The 21,791-nt window shown below is 32.4% G+C and overlaps 1 protein-coding gene across 6 annotated transcripts in view; it reads right to left on the minus strand.

Annotated features, from left to right (window-relative positions):
• Mms22l (MMS22 like, DNA repair protein) overlaps positions 1 to 21,791 on the minus strand; it is a 113,080-nt gene that overhangs the window by 67,462 nt on the left and 23,827 nt on the right. For all 6 annotated transcript variants that reach the window (XM_048811826.1, XM_048811747.1, XM_015499477.2 and 3 more), the window contains 4 exons: positions 15,905 to 15,967; positions 8,916 to 9,035; positions 6,281 to 6,504; positions 5,439 to 5,948 (listed from right to left, as the gene is read on the minus strand). In XM_048811826.1, the coding sequence (XP_048667783.1) occupies positions 5,439 to 5,948; positions 6,281 to 6,504; positions 8,916 to 9,035; positions 15,905 to 15,967 (917 nt within the window). The remainder of the gene's footprint in view (positions 1 to 5,438; positions 5,949 to 6,280; positions 6,505 to 8,915; positions 9,036 to 15,904; positions 15,968 to 21,791) is intronic.

Here is a 21,791-nt window from a genome sequence, read left to right on the forward strand (position 1 = left end):
CACAGTTTTCCATGGAATTTACTCATGTGCCTCCCCTAAATTATTAGACTACTGCCTCCAAATTTACTTTGGCTTTTTTTTTCTTGGTGGCACCGGGGAGTAAACCCAGGAGTCTGCTACTTCTAGGAACATTCCCAGTCCTTTGTATTTTAATTATTGAGACAAGGTCTTGCTAAGTTATTGAGGCCAGTCTTGCTTTGTGATCCTCCTATCTCAGCCTCCCAAGTTGCTAGGATTACAGGTGTGCACCATCACACCCAGCTTGTATTGACTTTTATATGATGAAATAGCACACAAATTTTGGGTAAATTGGGATATACCAAGCACACCATGGAAATAATACATTTTTAAAAAATATTTATTTTTTAGTTGTAGTTGGACCCAATACCTTTATTTTATTTTATGTGACGGTGAGGATCAAACCCAGGGCCCTGCATGTGCTAGGCAAGCGGTCCACCACTGAGCCACAACCTCAGCCCAATACATTTGATTATTTTAAAAATAACCCATTCATACTAACACTCAATAACAAAAGGAAGAAAAAAACTTGCATGCTGTAAAGATGATCCATATATTTTTCCTTAAATATCATGTAAATTACTTGACATATAGCAGATCCTTCAGAGAATAGTTGTTCTTGTACTACCTCCTTTCCTGTCTAGTCAGTCCCCAATTCTTCCACTAACGGAAGGAGAAAAGAAAAATCTTTGTTTAGAATAGATGCTACTATGCCAATAAAGCTATTGAGCATAGAGAATATTTGAAGGGAATAATAAACAGACATTTTATGCATGTGTCCATGCATGCACAGACCTCTCAAATACGGAAACAGATACATAACAAATAGGTGATCCTCTAACTTCACAGGAAAAGAAAAAAAAAAGGGATTTAAAATATGCATTTTGAAGTCTGGGAAAAGAGGCTTAGTCTTATTGAAGGAATTGTACTTCAATATACAGCATCTCTAAAAAAAAAAGTAGTCATCCTCTCTGAACTATGCCTTAGTCTCAACATCTAGCCTTTTAGGCTAGTTCTCAACTGCATTTAGACTTCTTTGAAAATAGGCTCTTGTTTAATACAAAATAGGATGTCAGTTGATCAATAACCATTTGGCTTAAATTCATAAGTCCACAACCTCCCTTAAGTGTTAGAACAAACAGGTACAAAGCCTGAAAATTTATTGTTTCTTTTCAAACTCCAAATGATATTTGCAGATGCCAAAAGGCATTTTAAAATCACTCACCCTTACATCGGTAAAAATGAAAAAGGGAAATGGGGGGAGGGAGGATCTCATGAGGCCTTGTATGTCAAGTTTTTGCCCAGAGCTAATTTTCATAGCTATGTTATAAAACCCTGAAAATAGAGGTTTATAATGGAAATGCTGACAGACCCTTAACTATAGCAGCATGAATGGATATAATTAAAGAAAAGCTTTTGGCTAAACCAACCTCCACAATGAAAGACTTCCATTTTTATATTAACCTCAAATAACAGCAAGTGAGAACTAGAAAGGTGTTCCAGAAAGGTAATGTGAAATGTTAAAGATGACTGCTAAAACTATTTGACATTCGAAGTTTTAAACACAGAGGCATTTAGTTAACATAACCAAGTCAGTATTTTCATAATGCTACTTAATCAGCAATAAAGAATGCTCTGGTGAGCCATCAGCTCCAGTTAGCAGAAAGTGGCATATGAAGTTATTATTTCTTAACAGCCTAGAGGGAGCTGCTTCTCCTCTTTAATCAGTGATCTTAGTTCCTTCCCACCTATAATTTCTCTGTCATACAGTTATAAAACTATTGCCCAGTTCAACACACACACACACACACACACACGCACACACCCTGCACACACATTTATGCAAGGTCTGGTACCTTATTCCCACCTGATTTTGAAAACAGAAGAGATTGTTAAGGTAAAGTATTTCATTCTTTTCCTTGGCAGGGATGCAGCCAGGAATAAATATCATCAATCTATGTAATCTATCTTCCCTACCTAAACCAAAATTCAAAGAATTTAGCTCAGTTCTCAACTTTAAAGAAAAAAAAAAGACCACATGCTTTAATTTTTAACTATTCAAAATGTTTTTTATCTTTATCCTAGTATTAAGAGTATACAGCACACTTAAAAGATGACTCTGAAAAGATCTTCAATGAAGTTCTAGATTTTGGATTAAGAAATTAGGAACATACCTCTGAAATCAAATACCTAAATAACTTTTTCTTATGTTTCCTCTCCTCCCTTCTTTCTTTCTTTTATATTGTTTATTAATTTTTTTGAGGTGTAAGAGTAGGATTTATTCAAGGGTGCTCCCACAGGACGAGAGGGGACCCAACAAGGGTTTCCCTCCTTCTTTCTTTTTAAGGTAAACAATTCTGCATGATTTCTGGGTCTTTCCCCAAAAGACCCCAAACAAAACTCTAGTCAGTTTTGGTCATATCTGCCTTAGAAGTGGTAAAAGCTGTTGGGAGACAAAGAAACTAAGTCATAGTTCCTCTTATTATATACTGTGATCAATCTCACTAAAAATCTGTGCAAATTGCTATGCAAGCTTCAGAAATAAAGGATGACAGTGCCTAAAGTATGTTATCATTAAAACTTGTGTGTTGCTATACCCTCTTATTTACACACTGACTTCGTACTTCTCTGTGTTTTATAATTTTGGTAATAGAAGTTGTAAATGATTGGATATTCTTTTTTTAGCAATGAACAGTATAAAACAAAACCAACTACACATTTATACAAGGCATCAAACGTTAACAATTTATAAACATCTGTCTCTTTTTTCATAGGCTAGATAAGAAGATCAGTAGTACTCACTATAATCCCCTGCTCAAGATAGCAAGCCCACAAAACAATCCAGATCCACTTGAGAAACTCATAATAAATGTAAAAAATTCTGTATTGCATTAAGTGAAATTTAGATAGTTGCAATGGTGCTAATAAATCAAAGGCAAATTACTATATATAAAATGTAACTTGTCTGCATATCTCAATTCATTTTTTCCAACTGATTCATTAAATAGGAATCTGCAAAATTCGAAAAATTAAAGTAATCAAAAGTCCCCCAATAAGCAACTATCTTTTTTTAATAGCAAAAACAAAAGGTAAAACCACTCAAAAATATATGAATAGTAGCAATAGTTTCAGGTCTGCAAATAGCTTGCAGACTTCACCCATGCAATTACTTCCAATTTATAAAAAAGTATAGAGATAGGATTAGTGTAGATTTAATTACTTACAAACTATTAGAAGACAACATAAGAAAGCAACAATTGTATAATGGGTTTGAGTTTGAAAGCCAATTCTGAAATTTAACTGTTATTTTAGGTAAGCTACAAAGTCTCCAAACTTCAATTTTTAAAAAAATCTATAAATAGGAATGGAAGTGTTAATTAAGAAAGAAGACAGTATTTGTAAAGTGTGACTCTTTCAGAAACATAAGAATTATTCTGGTGTTTCTAGTTACTACTTTTGAAGAATTACCAAGAAAAGTTCTAGTTAGAAGCTTTATAACAAACCAAAGTCAATGAATAAACATGAAATAGAGAAAAAAAATCATCTTTTTTTTCTTTTGCTTTCTTCATATTTCTATTTTTAAAGCCTCCACAATCTTCAAAATAGGTCTCTTTCTCCTATTACAGTTTCAACTAACATTTTTAACAGAGTTCTGTTTTCTTATTTTAGAATGTATTTTTGCTAAGGACATTCCACACAATGATGAAAGAATGAAAATGGAAGCTATTTCACACATTATCAGAAACAGTAAAAACTGATACAATATTTTTTGTAGGAAGTTTGGTAATACCCATTCACATTTAAAATTTATACATACCAATTCTTTCTTGGGATTAACCTACACATACTTCCACACATACACAGAGATGCATATAAAGATATTAAATTAAAATGTGTTAGAACAAAACAAAATGGTAAATTATAATATAAATCCCTATTACTGGGGACTGCTTAAATAAAGTTTAGCACATCTACACAATGGAACAATAAGCATTCATTAAGAAGAATTAAGTAGGTCTCCAGGAATTAACATAAAAAGCTGTCTAGGAAATGTGTGAATGTTAAGCCAAAAAAGGAGTTGTTCTGAAAAAAGATTGTCTGTTTTATGTTAAACATACAAATAAATAGGGGGAAATGTCTGGAAGGTTCTCTAAGAAATTATTTTACTTCTGTGAGGGTAGAACTAGAATAGTATTTCTCAATCTCAGCCCTGCTGATAATTCTTTGGCAGCATTCCTGACCTCTACCCACTAAACACCAGTGGTACCCACCTATTTGTAACAACTAAAAATATCTCCAGAAATTGTCAAATGTCCTCTGAGGGACAAACTCATCCCCAACTGAGAACCACTGAACAAGAAAATGAAGAAATGAAGGTGGGAGAAAAAAGTTTATCACTTTATACTTTTTTTAAAAAAAAACATTTTACCACAAAAATATTACATTAACAATGTAAAAAATAATTTTAACAAAAATAAAAAAGATTACCCAGCATTCTTAACTAAAATTTAAATTAAAAGTGTAAGATATAAATCTTTGTTTAAAAACCATGTAAGAATAAAATAACAATTGTTGAGGAGGATTAAAATAAACTTATCTTTCAATGGAAAAGGTAGAAAAGTGGTAAATTCTGCCACTGTTTCCATGACTGCTTCTTCTCTACAGGCCCACATGCTCCTTTCCTTTCTTATTCCTATGCTCCTAAATGTCTGATAACAGATGTTACTTTTGTAATGTGATATTAGGAGGGAAGCAGTCTGTTAACTTCAGACATGGTTTCAAATAAATTCTATTTCTATATACAACTTCTACACAAATTTTCAGTGGCAGTGACTGACTACACCGAGTGGTAGTGTCTTAACATAATTTAGGTGGATCTGAAAATACTAAGTCTTGTATAGATGATTGGTGTTAGAATAAACTTATGTTCATTTCAAAACAAATGGATTCAGCAGGAAGAATTTGATGATGTTGAAGCTGTAACTTTATACCAAAAATTTATAGAAACTTACTTTTTTTTTTTTTCAATGGTTCAGTTGAGCCAAAACCTCCTTATGGACACAGAATTACATTTGCTTCAATGTTTCAATAAAAGCCACCTCAGATTTGAGCTCATGGTCTTATTTAGAATATCGATAACATAACTCTCAGTAATTATATTCTTTCCCAAGAAAGAGTAGGGGAAGAAAGAGGTCTAAGAGCATGCTCTGCAATTATATCAGAACTGCTCTGAGTTTAATTTTGCATCTCCTGTTTGCATAAGAGCTTTCTTTTTAAGAACTACTATTGGAAAAAATAGTTTGAAAACTAATGATTTTTGCCAATATATCAGTAGAACAAATACTTCCTTATATATTTGGTTTCTAAGTATGTTGAAGGAGAAATTAATATAAAAATCAAAACACTGCAGAAAAACATACCTGACTCTGGCCAGAACAGCTTGTAGAAAGCTCAACACTGTCCTAAGTTCAGATTCTCGACAGGCTCGTAGAAGCATATCAAATCCATCATTAAGCAGTTTTTCATGGGAAGGACATAAGCAATTGCTGGTCTCAAATACTTCTTGAACACCATCAATGTATATGGAAAGAAGGGTCCAGAGATTATGTCTTTGTATCAATTCATCATTCTTAGATACCAAGAATTCCTTTGCCTTTTCTTGAAAGTCACAGGAAAATTTCTCAGCCAAAACACCAATGTCCAGATTTTTCTGAGCATACAGTAAGAGAAATGCCATCTGACCCTTCCAAATGAGGGCTCTCTGAGATTTTATAAAGGTTGGCTTGAGGAAATTCAGGAGGTCTAAAACGTGACTTGCTACATCTTCTACCTCTGCAACAGCTGCTAACAGTAGAAAAAGGTTGAAAAAATTCTGTAGACCAACTTCAGTTAATTCTTCCATCCTTTTTTGATGGAATTTAGAATATATTCTGTAAAACATAAACAAATTGCTTTAATAAAATTATTTCATTCACAAAAATTCATCATTTAAAGTAAACTTTCTATCAATACTCATGATAGTCTCATTACTGATTAAAAAAAAGAAATTGAAACCCTTTTCAAGTTATGGATTTTAAGTTTGTTCCTCAGTATTACAACTGACAAAATCAAAGTGTTCCACATTTTGTTGTCTTATGTTAAGTTTCACATTTTAAATGTGAAAAAGGACTCTAATCACAATTTACTTTAAAAAATACAAATTGTAAACACTTCTCCAAAGATATCAATGAACATTCCTGACAAAGAAAGATACTGCACTCACCTTCCTTTGACTTGTTTCCAAGGATGAGGGCCATTGTTCTTCATTGCTCTCTTAACAACTTTTGCCAAAATGCAAAGAAAAATTGTATAACTACTGCTGGATTTATATAGGTCAGGATCTTGTTTATCACAACAGCAAGTCTTCACCATTTCAAGCATAGACAAAGGTGACTTGTTATTAACAAGGCCTTTCAAAGGAAGCCAAGAAATACTGAAGGAACTATTCTAAAAGTAAAATAAGACAGATAATAAGTATTAATTTCTTAGTACATTAAATGGGAAACTACAAATTCCAATTAGCTCACTAAAAGTTTAAATTATCTTAAGCACAAAACTATATTTCTATTACAATACCATTATCATATACCACCTCCCTTCCAAAAAATTCCATAAAACCATAGAAAATCAAGGATATTCAAATTTTGGCTTATCCACAAAATGTGTTTTTAACAGTTGGTTTGTCCAAATTAGAATACAAATAAGATCTAATAAGGTATAATCCTTAACACTCTTTTACTGCAGAAATTCCCCAATGTTCTTGTTGTACCATTCATTTTTTACATCAGGAAAATTGTTGGACAGAATTTCCAATGTTCTGGATTTAACTATTTGCATCCGCCTCTTATCACTTAACATATTTTTTTTATATTTATATGTTTTCTATAAAACAGTGTAGCTATCTAGAAGCTAAATCATTCACATTAAATATTTTTTTGGCAAGGTTTTGGCAATTTTTTTGGCAAGGTTCTTTCATTGGTAGTACCAAGTGCTTCCTATTATGTTTACTAAAGAGACACACACATTCTGACTTTCTGTAATGTTAAGACTGATGAGGATGTCAGCCTAATCTACTTATTTTAGTGATCCCTGCCTTTAACATTTTTAGCAGCCACTAAAGTTTACTGTCTATATGCATATTTCACTAGACATATAAAATAGTGACTTTATAATCCTACCATTTATTCTAAATTAGCTGATCCAAAATTTGATTTGGCCAAAATATAGTATTTATTTTCCTTTATTTATAGTTTTCAAAATGAGGTACTCTATACCTTCCAGAATAATTTTAAAAGTATTATGAACTTGAAAACTTAAAACATATTTGATGTTTTAGTCCATTGTAGTCATTATTTTTTCTTAAGCTTGAATTTTCATTCTTTGATCAATGGGAGCTTCTTCAAATCAATTCCTATGTCCTTTTGACATGACTCTAACTTAATTTTGATACTTTCTATACTCTCTTGTGTCACAAAGTACTCCAGACTCTATACATCTCTGCCTTGGTCTTTTCTCCAACTAGCCTAATATTATTCTTTAAAGAAAGGTATTTTTCACTTTTAATAAGCTCCATTATATATAAAACCCAAACCTGTCATTTATTGGTAATTTTTCCATTATCATTTTCTATCTTAATAGAGAAGTTCACTATTTATACAAAACCCCAATATCCCAAATCTCTTCTTTTTTCAACACAGGTAATGGAATCTTTAAAATTACTCTTTAAATTTTTATATTCCAAACTCATCCTCTCCTTTTAAAATTGCCCTTATTTTAATTCTCATATAAAGATTCTCATAAGCCACAGTATTATCTCATATAAATACAATGGACTAACTCATGTGTACCCAATTTGTTTACAAAAACTTTCTCAAATACATAACCTAATATGTCACATCCTTGCTTTCCAATGTCTTCTGAATAAACTAGAACTCAACTGTAAATTATCTACAATCCTTCATAGTCTACCAGTCTCCCAAAACTACCATCTTTATTCTTCTTATCTATAATCTCTCTCCACTGTCATTCCAGGCCTATTTTTCAGAACTATAAAAATGATAGGAATAGACCTTATTCTTCCATATCTTCATACATTTATCCATGTTGTTCCTTCAGCCTGTATGATTGTTTTCTTCTGTAGTTGGAAAATTCTACTTATCCCTACAGTGAACTTAAAATTTTATGACCTTTTGAAATCTGGTATTCTTTGGCATTTTAACATTTTCCCCAAAATATGTGTGTACCTGCCCATTAACTTATAAACTACTTAGGTGCTAAAGTGGTATCTTATTCAAGATAGCAGTATTTATTCAATGTATCACAAGCAATCGTTATTATCAGAAAATATTTAAAAACGAGCATTAGAAAAAAATCTTTGTTTTAATTTTAGCCACTTTGTTTATACACAGTCTCAAGAGGAAAGAGACACCAGATGCTGTTGTGTACATGCCAATTCTTTATAAACAAGTTTTTTGAAAGTTAAAACTACTCTTGAACTATTCCAATCTACTTTTAAACAAAAATTAACTTTTCAAGAAAAACTGATAGCTGCTCATAATGAAAGCATAAAAATCCTCTCAAGGCCAGGCATGGTGGCGCATGCCTGTAATCCCAGCGGCTCAGGAGGCGGAGGCAGGAGGATCTCGAGTTCAAAGCCAGCCTCAGCAATTTAGTGAGGCACTAAGCAACAAAGTGAGACCCTGTCTCTAATAAAATACAAAACAGGGTAAGAGATGTGGCTCAGTGGTCGAGTGCTCCTGAGATCAATCCCTGGTTCTCAAAAAAAAAAAAAATTCCCTTAAATATGACATACCGACTCTTCAAATTCCTGGAGTAAATCCCATATTCTAGTAACTCACCAGGTTCTTACTATAATATTCCCATAGAATGGTGACAATAGAAATGTTTGGTTCCCAGAAATCACAAAGTGTCAAACAACATTGAAGATACATTCGTAATTGTTCTTCTAGTATACCATCCTAAAAAACAAACTGAAGTTAGGAAGGAGTAAATGGGCTCTGGAAACATGAACATTATCACCGAATAGTGTGTTGAATAACCTGTAGCTAAAAAGAATATGAATATATATCACCAACTCATAGCCATTCTCATCTTCAGACAAGAATGCCTAAATTAACATAAGGTACATTCCTGAAACAATTTAGAGATCATTAACATATTTGAATAGTGGAAATTACACTACTCCTTTTGACTTTTGGTTCAATTACTTAATATATAGGTGTTTCATAAATGCATCTTGTTAGAAACCCAAAGAATGGATAAGAAATCCATATCAAAAAGAAGTGGCAAAAAGGATCCAAGAATTAAGATGTATATAAATTCAGAGGGCCTGGTCATATGAAGGAAAGATATTAATTAGGAAAAACTTCTAAGTTTTGGCATAAGACAATGGGTTAATGGTACTGTTTCCTAAAATGACAAAGTCTAGGGGAGGTGAACATGGGGAGAATCACAGGGCATTTTAGGACATATTAAACGACATACTGATGTAGAGCTCAGGGAGAAAGTCAGAGTTGTTGACATAAATCTGGGTGTTAAGATCATATTAATAATTTTTAGAGTTAAGAGGTTAGATACAGTGACTTAAGGAAAGAACAGAGATGAGAAATAAGAAAAGAATCCAGAACAGAGAACCCTTTGATATTCTAACATTTAGATACCGAGCAAATGTAGAAAATTCTATATGCAAAAACAAGTGGACAATAAAAACAGGAATACAATCAGATATTCTGGAAGTCAAGAGAAATATTTCAAAAGAACAGTGGTGAACAGGGTTGAATGCTGCTGAGAAGTTAAAAAATGAAAAGAAATAAGAACCCTTGGAACAATTTTTAAAAATTATTCATGGCTATGATGAGTTAATTGGGTATGGTAAAGACAAGCTCAACTTTGGATGGCTAAGGAGATAACAGGAGTTGAGGAAGTAAAAATATTTAGAGATAAAGTCCCTGAACAGGAGAGAAAACCAAGAGCCACAGCAAAGGGAAAGAAATTAGTTCTTGATAGAACCAGTTACATTTTCAATATAAAAGAAAAGTAGTATGACAGGTTAAGTACAAAGCAAACATTTTAGGAGATTTGAAGGAAAAAAGAGAAGTTCTGATCAGACTGGTTTCTATTCTTTCAGTGATTTAGCAGGCATGATATTCAACTACATGCACTGGGCCAGAGCCTGTGCTGAATTGTGTGTTAAAAAGAAATTCTGCAACAAATCATTATGGAGAGCAAAAAAGCAAACATTCTAATATTGACTGCCACTTAAGATTTATAATGATGAATTTAAAGTCAGACAAGTCAGTAAGAATGATTATTTTATTTTCTCCAGCAATATTCAGCTATGGGTAGGGGTGGGGAAGGTAAGGGAAGAGGAAGAATAAGCTTTTCCAAGTTTAAAACAAGTCAGACTTAACTAATTAAACATGTTTAAAATGGAGTGACTAAAAAATGGGTTGTGGGATGGGGCTGGGCCTTAGCAGCAGAACACTTGCCTGACATGTGTGAGGCACTGGATTCGATTCTCAGCATCACATATAAATAAATAAAATAAAGATCTATAAACAACTAAAAAAAATTTTTTAAATCAATTAAAAAAAATAAAGCCTTGTGTAATCTATATTGTTTAAGGAGAAAAGTCAGGACCTAGAAGAGGACAGAAAAATGAAAATGTTGATGATGATGGGATAGAACAGAAATGAAAAACTATAGGGCATGAGCATGGAAGGAGCTAAGTAAGGTAAGTAGAAGAAACTGTTAGGAGTAAGGACATTAGGACACTGAGAGGGTAGGCAGATTATATACAATAATGTTAGGGTTACTAACAAAATAGTAGATGGGTATAGAAGAAAGTGGTGAGCTTGGTACTAAATGTTTCAATGAATGAGTCACAAACGAAGGGAAAAGACAACACTGAGGAGATTCTTTAGATAAGGCCTTCACTCTTAATTATTCACCCTTTAAGATACCTTAAACTTCAAAACTTCTAGGAAAGTTCCTAATCCTCCACTAGGCAGTGACCTTTCTTGCATACTTATATCATAACACTTGTTAGATTTAATGTTTATCTGCCACCAAGCTGAGCTAGCTGCAGCTAATGATAATGTCCCCAGGGTCTAGTACCTTGCTTGGTTTACCAAAGAGCCTCCATAAATATTTATAAACAAAACTGAGACTCACGTCTGGTGCTTTTATTCACCAATCAGCTGTATGGTTTATAGAAAGCATTTGGATTCTCTAACAAACTCATTTAACCAAAAAAGACAAAATTTTTTCCCTTATTAACATTCTCTGATTTTATTGTGAAAACATAAACCTAGATCTAGGATCATATTGGTTTCTATTTATACTATTGAGCTGAATAAAAAGCATACTAATTTTATTATGTCTGCAAGATAAAAAAGTAGGTTATCAAAGTTCATTTTGAAGGGTTTTAGTTGGCATCTGAAACTTGTTTTACCATGTAAAATCCACAAAGACATACTGAAACAATAAAAAGAAGTTTGGGAAAAGCAAAAGTGAACGATATCTATGTATCCGGCATCGTAAGACATGTTTTACATGTGTTGGTTCAAGTACATTTCATACCAGCAGTTTTAATATCTTCATTTTACAAAAGGGGAAAAAAAAGCTGGGATTCACAATTTATAAATAGCTTACTCAAACTCACTTGGTTAGGATCTAGGATTTATGTCCCTAAAGTCTTTGTTAGACAAAACATTCATTCTATGCCAAAAACAGAAGAAAAAGAAACAAATATTTAGTCAATACCAAATTTGATCAAGATTTTTCTTAATTTCAAGATCAAAATTGGAAACAAGGTCTTTTTGAGTCCAGAGCCCATGTTCTTTGTACTATATGCAATCAAGAAGAAATTAAAAATGGCATACCAAGAGATCAATTTTATTTATTTTCTTACTTATAAAGGAAAAGAAATGAATTTTTCCTCCTTTTCTTCCTAGTGCCTGCAGATGTAAATGAAAAGAAATGGTTTAAAAGTACCATTCTCCACAGCTGTGGTTGGATAGGTAATCAATTAGTTGAGTGTGACTTAGAAAATATGTGCTTTGTTAGCCTACAGTCAATTACAGATAGCACGTTATATGTTTTACAGTTTCACATTCTATATAGTCAACCATTCCTGTTTTCAACTATTTTCTCTAATTTGAAAAATTCCATTTAAAAAAGTATGTATATGCTTTAGAAATTAAAGCATTAAAATTAAATTAAACAAAGGAATTGTCCCTCTTCAAATTCACATAGGTAAATCAAGAATACACAGTACTCAGGAGTAGGAGTAGGAGAAATAGCAGATACGCTAGCTCGAATTTATTTAAAAAATTATAATAAAGCTAACATATGGTTGGAAGTAATATCTGAAAACACTTGAGTATACTAATTGCTTCTTTTCTTTTATTTTCCCATCATATACTTATCAGAGAACGAAACAACAATATAATCATGGAAAATAGATGCTTTGCATAAATATGACCAAAACAGATATAGAAACCAAAATACATTACTAATTGTATATATACATGTAGCCCTACATCTAGGGTGACTGACTGACTTATCCTGGTTTACTAAGAGCTTTGTTGAATTTGGCACTGAAATCCCAGGCCAATGCAAAGTGGTATGGTTGGTCACCTGACCGTCTTTCAAGAATTACATATTTATCTTCAAAACAGTTTCAATTGCCAGGATTAAAATACTCACTAAATTGTAAAAGAACATTATTCAGTGTCAGAATAAGTTTTATCCTACTATGATGTCACAATATACTTAAGAAACACAAAACATCAAAGAAATGTTAAATTAGAAGTAATGAAGAAAAGAGTTTTATTAGATTCCTGCAAGTTCATTGCTTTGAGTTTTCACAATGGAGTAAGCATATGAAGATTTGAATCCTAATCCCAATACTTCCTAGATAGCTGGGTGAACCTGGAAAGCTGTTCAACCCCTTCGGACTTCAGAGTCTTAGGGTGTAAAATGGAAACAATACTATCACTACTCAAGATTGTTCTAAGCATTAAGTTAAAGAATGTATACTAATTGGTAAGTAATTGTCAATTAAGTAAAATTAAATAATATATGCTTTATACTAATCTAAAGCTCAATGTCTGCTTCAGGAAGATCCTTTTTTGCTAGAAAAAAAGATCTGAAACATTATTTGCTTAATTAAAACTACAGGAATGTTCATCAATTTTACTAGAATATTGTTGTGTATTTGGAAGGTATATATTTTTTAAACAAACCTATCATCCCATAGCAAATGGACTTTTTTCACTGTTGGAAATCGTGTCAAAGTACATGAGTATTATCAGACTTTAATTTACCCGAATGGGGATAAAACAGATACAATCAAACTGATAGCTCTATTCCCAACATATTATTTATTCTTTTTGACTACCTACTGCAACCACAAAATTGGTTTCAAGAACTCCAGTAAGTAGTCCTATACTACTTATAGAATATAATTGGATGCAATCAAGACACAACAACATTGAAGGAATACTAGACTGAACCAGAGGACCACTTCTTTCCAAATATTATAATGACTCCTTCTGTCACAGGAAAGGTATCACTTTGATTTTATGCAAGACTTAAATTTATAAAGATTCCTGGATTAGTGGTAGTACCCCTACATCTAGGGTGACTGACTAACTTATCCTGGTTTACTAAGAGCTTTGTTGAATTTTGCACTGAAATCCCAGGCCAACGCAAAGTGGGATGGTTGGTCACCTAACCTTCTTTCAAGAATTACATATTTATCTTCAAAACAGTTTCAATTGCCATGATTAAAATATTCACTAAATTGTAAAAGAACATTATTCAGTGTCAGAATAAGTTTTATCCTACTGTGAGTGTCACATTATACTTAAGGAGTCTTATTCTAAGCAAATATGAGTTTCTTTTATTTAAAATCAAAATTAGGACACAGTTCAGTGGAAGAACACATGACTAGTTAGCATGTGCAAAGCACATTTTTCTCTAGCACCAGAAAAATAAAATCAAAATCAAAATTATAGGGAGTCAAAATCCAAAGGGAAAAAAATATTAATTTTCAAGAAACTAAAAATGTTTACAGAGGGCTTTCAACATCTTAGACAAAAAGCAAACTTTTCTATAGAACAGAGATGATGACAAATTCTGTTTCCTATTGTGCAGGATCAGTATGGGTTTCTTTGTTGATTCGTACATATAAACTTTTATAGCCTCCTAAGAAATATTGTGTAACTTAAAACCTGGCTGAACAAAACCATAAAATCATACACTGTCACAGTTGAAATGAAGTATATAAATTATTAAATATGATGGTAACAGAGGTCCAGGTGAAGGAAATTTAAAGGATACAAGTAGTTAATAACTTAATATAAAAATTAAGCTTCTAGTTACTGGCTCAGATATAGTAACAGAAAGATAACACTATCCAGACTTCACTGAAATTCTTTTTACTTGGCTTTAACTAAGCTATGTCAAGGCATAAAGACTGAATAATTAACCAATGCAAATGACAATGATTACTATAAAGCTATTATTTCACAGTCCCACTTTAGTGATTATATTTCTGAAATAAAAAATACATAAAAAACTTTTTGAGTTGCTAAAACATTGTTTTCAAAAAGTAAAGAAAAAGCCAAATTAAATTGAAATAGGAATTTTCTTTTTTTTAAAAAGGAAGTATAACTAAGCCAAAACTTTTATCACTGTAAAAATTAAGAGAAAGAGTCTAAGGATAATGGTTCTACCATTTCTGATACAACTTACTTATGGCAAAGTTTTTGGCACTCTAAGTTAAAATTCTTAGCTCACAATAAAATAATATGCATATCTAAACTAAAAGTATCTATGTTTCACCTTAAAAAGTTAATAGCTAATAGATAAAAAATATTTCAAGTAGTTAAAATGATTTTCAAAAATGTCTATTGTAAATATACAGAACAATATAAAGCAGTATTATATTAAAATATTTCTTCTTCATTCCTCTTCAAGTTTTAAACAATCTTCATAAATAAAAAATTAATTTATTTCCCAAATTTAAAATCTTTACTATAATTTTCCATAAACTCTTACATAAGTGACAACTTATATTATAAAACTTTAAAGAGCTACAATAAAACATGTTTAAAGATGTGATAGCAAATTTAAAACTATTTTAAAAGGAGGTCAAGTCTGACCTCTGGGCCATGAAGCACTACATTAACAGCTCTGCAGAAAGAAGAATGATAAGGTATGAAATGAGTGCTCAGAAACTAGGACCTTATCAGTTAGAATATGATTCAGGCCTGTAAGACAAATTGCTCAGCAAGGCAAGTCACCTTCCTGCTGTGATGAGGATATAGCTGAATTTCCAATGCCACTAACTATCTCCTTCATCGTGTCTTCTAGTTTGATATCACACAGTCAAGGAATGGCTTATAGTTCTGAAGCATCTAACACTTATTTTGAATACATTTTGTCAAAGTCACCAACTAGGATAATTATCTTTGTCCTTTAACTGACAACTTCAGTGTTGAAAATAAAAATCTTTAAAGGACAGTCACTAAAAGGAACTACTGTGAGATGGACTGCACAGAATGATTTTATCTCACACTTTTAATAACTAAATTATTATTATTTTGTTTAGTTGTCAATGGACCTTTATTTTATTTTTTTATATGTGGTGGTGAGAATCGAACCCGTGCTTCACACATGCTAGGCAAGCACTGTATCACTGAGCCACAACCCTAACTAAATTATTATTGAAATAATTTTAACTGTTTGCTTGATTTTTATAAATAGAACTTATAAAAATTGATCAAAGTCTACAAATTGTCTCATTTTAATTACATACCTGAATACTCAAGGACTGTTTGAGCAGTTCTTCCACAAATTTCCAATTTGATTCCATTTGTCTCTAGAAAGGAAGAAAATAATGCTGCATCAAAATATTGCTCTTGACTATGCATATATTTAATATTATGGTATATTAAGTATAAAATACATTTTCTCTACCATTATAAATCATTGCAATTTCTTGAACATCTAACATTATTTTGGCAAAGATTTGAAAGATTCGGAAGAAAAAAAATCTCCAACTATTCTAATCTAACATAAACCTTATTGGGAGCTGTTTCATTAAAAGTCGTGCTTCTACAGTATTATATTAACAAATATTTAATCTGCTGTCAGATATACTCTAACAGAAAAAACTCTTTACATATTTTTTCCAAGTTTTTATGCTAAGTATTCATTCATATTCTCCAACTATTCACAAGAGATTTTTTTCCTTAATTTTATTCTTAATGGCTCTGAGACAGTCTGTCTTATTAAACAAAATAACAAAAAAATATTACAAAGAAAATCGTACACAGTACTACCCTCATTTAGCCAATGATTAAATAAAGCAACTTCAATTATGTGGAATACTCTCCACAATAAGGAAAAAAACCGAAAAGGGACTTTCTGAAACTGAAAACAATTCTGCTTTTCCAATAGGAAAGCCTGGGAGACATTTTCTCGGGACACTGAATTCTTAGAGGTTTAGATATGTAGCCATCAGTTAAAACCAGAAGCAAAGAAAGCACCTTGGAAATACCAGATTATTACAGTGAAAAAAAAAAAAAAGAAAAAGGATGAAATTATTTAAGACTTCTTCTGCAAGGCCAGAGGCCTTAAAGATTAAAGGCAGACTCTCATCCTACTCTACCATTTGAGTATGGGGTAAACTCAAATGACAAATAAGACATGTGCAATATTTATGATTTTAAATAACTTAACAATATTCATATAAAATGTGAAAATCACTAAATAAATATTTATTTAATAAAAGTGCAAAGTTACTATAGTAGCCAGACTCTAAAATGGTCCTCAATGACTGCTGCCTCCTGATATTCATGCTTTATGAAATTCCCCCTCACACCATACCAGGTTGTTCTGTCACCAGTAGAATACTAATACCAATATAGGCGACAGTAAGTCAATTCCCCCTCACACCATACCAGGTTGTTCTGTCACCAATAGACTACCAATACCAATATAAGTGACAGTCAATTCCAAGATAAGGTTATAGGACAATAAAGTTTCTACCTTAACTACACTTTCTTATTGACTAGTTAGATCTGGGAAAGGCCATACTATGAGCATCCATGAAGAGACCCCTCATGGTGAGTAACTGAAGCTTACTGCCAAAACATGAGATTAGAAGTGGATCTTCTAGTCCCAGTTATCTTCAGAGACTGAAGTCCATGGCTTAAAGGTTAACTATTAACCTCAAAGATCCTTAGGCAGAATCACTCAGCTAAGCTGCTCCTAAATGCCTCTCAAAAACTAAGTGTTGGGGCTGGGGTTATGGCTCAGCGGTAGAGTGCTTGCCTCGCATGTGCAAGGCCCTGGGTTTGATCCCCAGAACCACATACAAATAAATAAAATAAAGTTATATTAAAAAAAAACTAAGTGTAGATAATGATTGTTGCTTTAAGCTGCCACATTTCTGTTATCCAGCAACTACTAATATAATGAGTTATTTTCAGCAAAAAAATTACTGACTTTTTTGAAATACATTCATGTAAGTAAGGTGAACACAAAAAAAAGTATTTACCAGGAAGGAATGTGGAGTAAAGAATTTTGGCCCTTTACAAAGAGAAGATCTGGCCTCTGGAAGATACTCTCTGAGCCCTTGGAATGTTAAACCTGTTAGGAGCATCTTGATTAGGCCATAGTCATATTGGATAGTCTACTATGCCCAAAAGACCAACATGTGACTTCTCTTGGGGCTCTGGGTCAGCTAACCTGGACACTATGGGCATTCCCTATGTACTTTCAATATACTGATGCCAGGAGATTAATGTGTCCCGACTCCATAGGGAGAGGACAAAAGAAGCTCCACATTTTGTACTCTGCCTGGACTGTCCTATATGCTTCTTCTTTAGCTGATTTGAATATAAATTCCTTCTCTGTAAAAAACAATAACCATGATTTTAATAGTTTTCAGTGATTTCTGTTAGTCCTAGCAAATTATCAAAACTGAGCATAGTTTGGGAAACCCCCAGGCTTGCAACTGATATCAGAAAGGAGGACAGTCTTACAGACTGAGAACTGAAACCTGCTAGTTGGCCATAAAACTCTCTCAAAAAGGAGACCATTTTGTTGTATCAATACATGTATATGTATATATATACTGTGTTAAACTGTGCTCTTAATTCAAATCTAAGTTGATCTGATTCCAATATTCCCTGTTACACCATGCATAAGTAAATGATTGTTTTCCTAGCAAGGCTTTCCTCAGAATTCAGCAATTCATTTTTATATCATGTTATTACTAAGGATAAGTAAGCAGGAACATGACAGGGTTGATATAATTGAAGTTTCACAATTAGTGTTAATGAGCAAAATTTCAATTGTTCTGTCCTATCAAGCCATTTGAATCACAAGAATTATACAGAAGTAGTATAATTCTTACCCAGGGAATTTCAAAAATATGGATCAACACTGTGGCTACGATCTAAACAAAAATTGACTAAAAAGAAAGAATTGGCAAATATATCATTCCTAAATCAAATGTAAGAGAACATATACCAAAGAGACACAGATTTTTCTTTCACAAAAATATTTAAATTGGGCTGCTATAGTGTTTTTTTCTACATACTAAGTTACACCACTATAGCCTTATTTCTAAAAATCAAGTTAATTCAGGTAAGAGATAATTTGGAGCTGTGTTTGCTATTTCTTACCCCACCATTAAAGCTAAGATACCCGTTTAAGTTTTAGTATAGGTAGTAACCCACCAGGAATATAAAATTGATTCCCTCAATCTCCACTTCCAGCACACTGGAATTCTGGGTACAACTCTCAGTTTAAGGTTACATTTTACACCTTTTATCTGGTTGCCATTTCAGATGTTTCAAATACGAGCATCAGCTAGCCTGACTGATTGCCCTATGTTCTTGGCAGGCAAAGCACTGTTAAAACTGACCCCTGCAATACCAAAAAGTAATTTTCCTCTTTAACTGTATTTGGTTTTAAAATAGATGACAGGGATTGTGAGAGGATAACACATTTTCATCTAGATTGAGAGGAAAAGCATTAAACAGAATGTTTGAAAATCTAAAGCTTCTAATATGCAAAGTGAGATACCAAATTTTTCTTATAGGCTTATGATAAGAAATTGGCTAATTCTGTGATTTAAATCTACATATAGCAAAATGCCAAACTACAGAAACTTTTAAAATAAAAAATAATTAAACACATCTGAAACCTATTTTAGATGTAAAGATTTTGCATTAATCTTAAGGGCAAATCAGTTCACATTTTTAAAAATGAAATATCCCCATGCTGTCAGAAGACTAGAGGTATTTCTCTGGTGAAGAACACATGACTATTATTCATATCCTCTCCCACATCAGATTATTTTTAAGTTGAATTAAGCATGCTACTGCACAACCCTTTTCTCTAGTATAGTTGGCTATGCTAACACATCATAAAGAGAAAAAGTAATTTAGGTAATTTTCAAAATTATGATCCAAATATATTTCAGACCCAAATTAACATTCTATATAATTCCCTGTTAAAGACTAAACCAATATGCCTTTTTGTTCAGATGAGGAGTTATCTGATTCACCAACTAGAGACATCTTTGAAAATAAAAGTAAAAATTAATCAGATAGGATGAGGGGATACCAGGAATAAACTAGGAATGTTGGTGGAAAACTATAAAAAAAGACTATCCTTCCAAAGACCTATTTATTAAAGAGGCAATCCTTAGATAAACTTAATATTAGAGTTCTCCTAAGTGATAAAACAGTGTGATAATTAATCACTGTGTAATTCAGTTTCTTTACCTGTAAAATGGGTAAACCACACTTCACTGATGTTAAAAATTGAATAGTCACTGTGAGATATTAAATGTTATAAATGTAACATGCATTTTGTACCAAATGAAAACTGTTACTAACAAAAGGCTTGAGTTTTTCTTTAAAAGCCTTTAAGAAATTCAGAAATATCTTGAACTCTGATAACTCATATAATAAAAGGTTTATTTTACACAAGCATCTACAAATATGCATTACTTATCCTTACTACATGTATCATATGAAATGTTCTTGTTACAAATCTGGCTCTTTCCTTTTAAAACATTCCACATAACTTAAAGAATTAAGATTTTTTTAAAAACGTTAAGTGTCTTGGCAAAAGAAAACTACATAGGAACTGTTGACAAATACTAAAAGATACAAGTTGAGCTATTTTTAAACACAATTTACTAACATAATTCAGTGCAAACAGAAGCAAAATCTCCTCCAAAATTCTTTGTATAAAATGGAAGAGTGGTTTCAATACTGAAACTGTATAGTGATTATACCACTGAAATTCAACATTACAATACTAATAGTTATGACATATATATTCACGTGGCTAGATTATCTACCACATTGGGAGTATCTGGGGGATCAATATCAACCACTCTTGAAATATACCACTGATTCTAGTAAGTATTACTGCAAGCATTAATAAACTAAAAGCAATGTTTTTTAAAGCAAGGAGATATCATAATCTGTTTCATGTTTTGCACCTATTATTACGGTAGCAAGCAACAGGAACTCAGAAGTGCTTAGCTAATTACCATATTTATATACACTGATTAAAATGAGGAATATGTACTTGGAAGAATGAGTTGGAAAGCAAGATAAATGATAATGTTATATCTTACGATTGAGTGTCTAAAGAATCTGTTATTGCCATCAAGGAATACATTTCATAAAAACATTCAAAGCCATGGTTCTCGTATCTCAAGGAGGATGAAAATCAAACAACTTTTTTAAAAATAAAGATTCTAAAATTTCAAACCGGATTACTGAATTAGGATCTCCAGAATAGACCTAGAAGTCTGAAATCTTAAAAATTCACAGGTAGGGGGCTGGGGATGTGGCTCAAGCAGTAGCATGCTCGCCTGGTATGTGTGCGGCCCGGGTTCGATTCTCAGCACCACATACAAACAAAGATGTTGTGTCCGCCAATAACTACAAAACAAATATTAAAAAATTCTCTCTCTCTCTCTCTCTCAAAAAAAAATGTATCAATATTCCTTTAAAAAATAAATAAAGTTACACAATTAAAAAAAAATTCTCAGGTAGGTTTAACAACTAGCCACGTTTGTGGATCATTCCTACAAAAAAGAACAATTTAAAAAACACACTGGCTTTAAGATTCTAGATGTTTATTTTATGGAACTGATGGGCTGTATGTAATTTCTGAATGCAAACAAAATATATACAAATAGGGCTTCAAATAAATACATCTATCAGCTGGTTTAAGTCACAGAGCTTTTTAAGCAATACTACAAAAGAATGTAAGTAGACCACAACTTGAAAATAATATAGTAGTTAAAATCTTTTTCTTCCTATCCAAAGCAAACTTCATAGTTACTAAGCAGGTTAAAAGATCTTTAGGAAAAGCATCTCTAAAGAAATCCTTTTCTAGCTGGGGATATTTGTATATGACTATAATCCCAGCTACTTTAGAGTCTAAGGCAGGATGATCACCAGTTCAAGGCCAGTCTGGGCAACTTAATGAGAACTCTTTAAAAAAACAAAGAGGGGGGGCTGGGGATGTGGCTCAAGCGGTAGCGCGCTAGCCTGGCAAGCATGCGGCCCGGGATCAATCCTCAGCACCACATACAAACAAAGATGTTGTGTCCACTAAAAACTGAAAAATAAATATTAAAAAAGATTCTCTCTCTCTCTCTA

This window comes from Marmota marmota, unplaced genomic scaffold (assembly GCF_001458135.2).
Source record: "Marmota marmota marmota unplaced genomic scaffold, marMar, whole genome shotgun sequence".
Classification (NCBI taxonomy): domain Eukaryota; kingdom Metazoa; phylum Chordata; class Mammalia; order Rodentia; family Sciuridae; genus Marmota; species Marmota marmota.